The 6,000-nt window shown below is 38.3% G+C and overlaps 1 protein-coding gene across 4 annotated transcripts in view; it reads right to left on the bottom strand.

Annotated features, from left to right (window-relative positions):
* DNAH12 (dynein axonemal heavy chain 12) overlaps positions 1-6,000 on the bottom strand; it is a 218,839-nt gene that overhangs the window by 12,701 nt on the left and 200,138 nt on the right. For all 4 annotated transcript variants that reach the window (XM_040454701.1, XM_040454703.1, XM_040454702.1 and 1 more), the window contains 2 exons: positions 4,512-4,745; positions 4,039-4,227 (listed from right to left, as the gene is read on the bottom strand). In XM_040454701.1, coding sequence (XP_040310635.1) covers positions 4,039-4,227; positions 4,512-4,745 — 423 coding nt within the window. The remainder of the gene's footprint in view (positions 1-4,038; positions 4,228-4,511; positions 4,746-6,000) is intronic.

The raw sequence follows: 6,000 nt of genomic DNA, 5'->3' as shown, positions 1-6,000 counted from the left end.
AAAATGCCATGTTCTTAAAACCTGATAAGTGGGTACACCACTTAACTATTAGCTATGAAGAGTTAGTGATGATTACTATATGCCAGGCCCTATTCCAAATATTTTGCATGCATTAAATAATTTAATACTATAATCACCTGTAAAGTAGATATAATTATTAATCCTCATTTTGTTGGTAAAAAGGGTGAGGAATAGGATAATTTAGTGACATTTTCCTTAGCCTTTTGACTACTCTAAACATTTGGGTTGTGTCAATTTTCCCTATTAATTATTTAGTTTTTATTGGTTATTTATGCACATTCAAAACATTCAGAGGAGAATACAGAGGAAAGTAAATCTATCTTGCCTGGATTCATCCAATTTTACTTATCTATAGTGTCCACTATAAACAATTTATTCTTTCTTTCCTGTCTCTTTCTCTCAAAAAAAAAATCATACTTTGTAAACATTTGGAAATCATTAATATGATTTGCTGAATAAATATATTGTAGTTGATTATCCTAAAAGATGATGAAAGGATATTTGTTAGCATTCAATATATATTATTTACCTAAAAATACGTTGTTAGTAAGAGAAGAGTTGAAGGGAATTTCCTTAACTCTCAACGGCAATTGATAGAAACCGAGTAACTACCTTTTTAGAACTAGTTTTTAAACAGTCTTAAACACTCGGCACTTGTGCAAACTGAGTTTAGATCTAAAGGAAGGACCTCATATTTATCTCTTTATATTTATTGTCAGTTTTACTCCTTACACTGGGAGAAGGGATAGCTGATTAAATTTAATCAGTTAAATTCTGATTGCCATCTAAATTATCTATCGTTAAAAAAGACTTTATTAAGGTACAATCATCAATTAACTACACTTAGTTGAGGTGTATAATTTGATTTTGATTTTGATGTATGCATATATTTGTGAACCTGTTATCATAACCAAGATAATGAAATTATTTATCACTGCAAGAAATTTTCTCTTGCTCCTTTAATATCCCCTCCCTTCACATCCCTCAAAATCTCCCCTCACCATAGGCAATTAGTCTTCGGCTTTTTGTTACTATAGATTAGTATGCAATTTATGGGATTGCATATATATCAAATTACCAAGTGTATCTATGTTTTGTCTGTGCCTTTGACTCAGTGTCGTTACTTTGATATTTATCCATAATATCACAACTATCAATATTTCATTCTTTAAACAGACACTTAATATTCATTATATGGTTATACCACAATGTGTTTATCCATTCATTTATTAATGGATATTTACATTGTTTCCAGTTTGTAGTTCTTACAAATAAAGTTCTATGATAATTTGCATAAAACTATTTGTATAGACATATGTTATGTTTCTCTAGTGTAAATATCTGGGATTTGAATGACTGGATTATGTGGTAGGTCTATGCTTAACCCTTAAGAAGCTGTCAAGTTGTTTTCCATAGGGACTACACAAATTAAGATTTCCACAAGCAGAGTATGAGAGCTCCCAATACTCTGCGTTCTTACCAACACTTGGTATGGTCATGTGCTTGGTTGTGCTAAAGTCTAACTTACCAATTTTTCTTTGACATATCATATTTTTAATGTTTTATCTAAATGTAATCTTTCTCTAGGATAAGTTGACAAAGTTTTAAAAAAATTTTTTTTTAATGTTTTTATTTTTGAGACAGAGACAGACAGATCGCAAGCGGGGGAGGAGCAGAGACAGCAGGAGACACAGAAACCAAAGCAGGCTCCAGGCTCTGAGCTGTCAGCAAAGAGCCCAATGCGGGGCTCGAACTCACAGACTGTGAGATCATGACCTGAGCTGAAGTTGGACGCTCAACTGACTGAGCCACACAGGCGCCCCCAAAAAGTTTTTTTTAATTAAAAAAATTCTTTTTGATATTTGTTTATTTTTGAGAGAGAGAGAGACACAGACAGAGCATGAGCAGGAAAGGGGCATAGAGAGAGGGAGACACAGAATCCGAAGCATGCTCCAGGCTCTGAGCTGTCAGCTCAGAGCCTGACGTGGGACTTGAACCCATGGACTGTGAGATCATGACCTGAGCTGAAGTTGGACGCCCAACTGATTGAGCCACCCAGGTGCCCCTCCAAAAACTTAGTTACTAATAACCTACTATTGACTGGAAGCCTTACCACTAACATAAACAGTCAACACATATTTTGTATGTCATATGTATTCTATACTGTATTCTTGCAATAAAGGAAGCTAGAAAGAAAATATTAAGAACATCTTAAAGAAGGGAAGAAACATATTACCGTGCTATATTTATAAAAATAAATTCATATGTAAGTATATCTGTGCAGTTCAAACCTGTGTTGTTCAAGGGTCAACTGTACAGAGAGGTTAAATAACTGCCCAAGGGCACACAGCCAAAAGGTGATTTGTTTAAACCCACAGGTCTCTAACTGTAAAGCCCATGCTCTTTACTATAGGCTATGGCACTTTGCAGAAGATACAGATTTCTGAAAAGCCATGTGATTTCTTTTGTAAGCCGAATCTCATTTTCCACCGATAGAACAGATTTTCCATTTCATAACTGTTTTATGGTTATTTTCAATCAGTTATTAAGTGGCTCCAAATAGCTTAGCTTACCCCACTTTCAAATAATGTGTGACTGTAGCGGGTTCCAGGTTATAGAGAGAGAAGACTATCAAGTGTCTGATTTCTATGAGGCACCTCAGAGATGCTTGAGAAGTGAAGGGGACTTTGGGACTGATAACCAAGTCTTAAGACACTCCTAAAAGGCAAAGAAGTTTCCCAATCAGGGAAGTTCTGAACAAAGAACTGAGCTGCCCAGAGTGTCTGTAGATGATGGTCCCTGAGCGGTGCAAAAGACTTACAAGGACCCTTGATGCCAAATAAGTCCAAAATGCCACTGTTAGATAACTTCCTGTTAGGGACCTTGTGAGAGCCACCATTCTGCAAGGGCCAGAACCACCACTCCCCATCCCCCGAGATAAACTGCAGAACCAGTAAGGGACCACGGGGGAGAGAGGCAAAGAGCAGAAGCAGCAGTCCAAGGGACAGAGTGGGAGGAGGCTGGCTGGCTTTCACCCAAGGGTTACAGCAGGGCAGCTCCCCTCTTTCTCCAGTGGCTGCAGCAACGTGTCCTGCGAGGAGGCTCTCCTTAAGGGGGGGGGGGGCGTGCTGTCCATGGGTCTTCAAGACAGATGGACTATGGGTCAAGCTCTGCTCTGTCAGAATACTTGACACTGAAATATGGGGACAATTACAGTATTTACCCCAGAGGGGAATCGTGAAGATTTGCACATGCGATCATAATCCTTCTAAAGTTCCCTTTGTAGTTCCTTATGGAATTTAAGACACAGAAAAAAGGTGAAAAGAGTATCATCCCACTCTACCTAGTAGGCTAAGTACTTCGAGCTATATTATGAAGGAAAAAAAAGGTGTAGTTGCTAATTTAGTGCTGATCTTACCTCCCTGTGCCCCCTCACTCCCTAAGATACACATTAAAAACTGTATCTTAGGTTCACTCCTTGAACCAGCAAATTCAGACCATTTCCTCCAGTTTTTAAAAAGTAGGTCTATTCATTATCTTTGGAAACAATAAGTCATATGTTCATTCGCTCATCCACAACTATAGTTGCTAAGAACTTACTATGTGCCATCGTGCAAATCATTTTAAATTCATGTTTTGTTTTTGTTTTAGAGAGCGTATGTGCATACATGAGCAGGGGAGGAGGAGGGAGAGACAGAGAGAATCCTAAGCAGGCTCCATGCTCCACATGGGGCTCGATCCCACAACCCTGGGATCATCACCTTAGCCAAAATCGAGAGTCGGATGCTCAACTGAGCGAGCCACCCAGGCACCCCAAATTCATGATCTTTTAAATGTTCACAAGAACCTTATACAGTTGGTACTATAATCACCACTTTACAGATTTGGGAACTAATCCTCACAAAGGCAAAGTATCTCACTCAAGATCCTAATGCTGTTCAACCGGAGTGCTCAGATTGCCATTTCAGGACCACTTTAATTTACATTATAAGCATCAGATTCTAAACTAAACATCACCTTATTGAGAATATCTTCAGTAATTTCTAATAGAATCTGGTCAGTACTTCCTGAGGACCTGGTCTGTTTGGAGCCACCCTGGGTGAGAAGCAAGGACTCAAAGAGGACTTTGGTTTGATGCAGATCTTTGGAGATATCAACATTTTCATGTAATCCAAATATCTCAGGGTGTTGAGTAAATGGAAGTTTCTACCAGAAAACAGATGAAGAAAGAAGCATCACATTTTCACCAGATACATTAATTGAAAAGGTAAACACATGCAGCCCCAAAAGGGTTAAAAATCAACTATACATTAATCCATGAGACATCAAACTCTCCCAATTTTCAGTAACTTCTAGAAACAAAAGATACTGAAAGTTGATTGAAAACCATACTACTTGGCTAGCCCTCTATATTACAGGGGAACATTTCATTATTTGCTTTTAGAAAAATCACACTTAGGTCTAACCCCATTTTCAGTGACATCAGTTACCTTAATGAATTCAATGTACTCATCGTAGGAGCCTTTGGGAGGTGCAAAATAGTTTCCACTGGGAGAAAACTTGTAATGAGGGTTTTCAATTATTTGTGGATTATAAAAGTCAGCCAGCATGGTTAAGAGGAGACGTCTGTCCCAATCATCTGTCACTCTTCCTCCATAGTTACATTCCCCAGTCAGGTAGGAGATGGCTTCAAATGGAATTGTGTTGTACTCATTTATAAATAACTGAAACAAAGAAAAAATGAAGTGAGAAAAACCTTAAAGTCTTTCACGTCATTTCCATTTTAAGATGAAATTAAATGTCAAGATGCATAGAGGTGGGGTTGAAAGAATTATCACCATGAGTTACCTTTGGATGGCTGGGATTGTTCATATTTATTTTAAATTACTTTGCTTATCTGCATCTTCCAATGGGGGGGGGGGCAGGGTGGGAAATAAACATGTATTGCTTCTGTGATAAGAAAACTGTTTAACAAAAAAAAGATGACATGAAAATTACCAAGTCTTTTTCATATGGATTTGGGTAATTTGCCCTTGTTTTAGGGTATTGGTTGTTAATTAGGGGCAATTTTGTCCCCAAGGGGACATCTGGCAATATCTGGGGACATTTTAGGTCTGTGGTTGGAGGTGTTACTGCCATCTAGTGGGCAGAAACTTGAGACGCTGCTAAACAGTGCACAGGACAGCTGCCCACAGTAAGGAGCTATCTGACCCCAAATGCCAAGAGCACCAACGCCGAGAACCAGGTGCCTGGTTTTGGGCACTGTTTGCAATGTGATAAAAACAAAGCAATTCAAACTTTAGTGCCAAAGCCTGGTTCACACAACATGACACCATTTACAATAGTAATAAAAACTGGAACACCTGGCTGGCTCAGTCAGAAAAGCATCTGACTCTTGACCTTGGGGTTGTGAGTTTGAGCCCCAGTTGGGTATAGAGATTACTTAAATAAAACTTTAAAAAGTAATAAAAACTACTATTTGCATAGCTTTTATATTGTCTTGTTCATCTCCCAATAACCCTGTAAAGTAGGAAACTGAGTCTGGGAAATGTGAAATGATATGAAGGCCTGAATTTATTTCTCCTTTACGTTTTCCCACACACAGGGATTTTGGTAGTATATGTATTGGGATGGTATAAGTTACTGGATGGGAGCTTTTACTTGCCCCTGAAAATTACCTAATAGTGCAGGAATTATAGCAGAAATGGTACACAGTTAAGAAAAAATATCTCTAAATTATCCAGAGCCAACTTAAAAGAAGATATCAATCTTTTTTAGAGACTTCCATGTTTTCAGGAGGAAGAGAAGTGTCAAGAGATATGAATAGGAGACAGACAGAGGGAAAGTACTCTTTGGGGGGGGGGCGTGGTGAATAAGTTATTTGTGAAAGAGGAGAGTTTCTCCCTTTCTTCTCTTTGGGGGAAAGAAAGGTGTGTTTAACTGGGTTTCCCTCCTTTCCCAAAACTAAAGGAAGAAACC

The sequence above is a fragment of the Herpailurus yagouaroundi genome, unplaced genomic scaffold (assembly GCF_014898765.1).
Source record: "Herpailurus yagouaroundi ecotype Mexico unplaced genomic scaffold, PumYag 213, whole genome shotgun sequence".
Taxonomy (NCBI): Eukaryota; Metazoa; Chordata; class Mammalia; order Carnivora; family Felidae; genus Herpailurus; species Herpailurus yagouaroundi.
The sequence above is the reverse complement of the archived record's forward strand: the minus strand, read 5'-3'. Positions and strand labels throughout refer to the sequence as shown.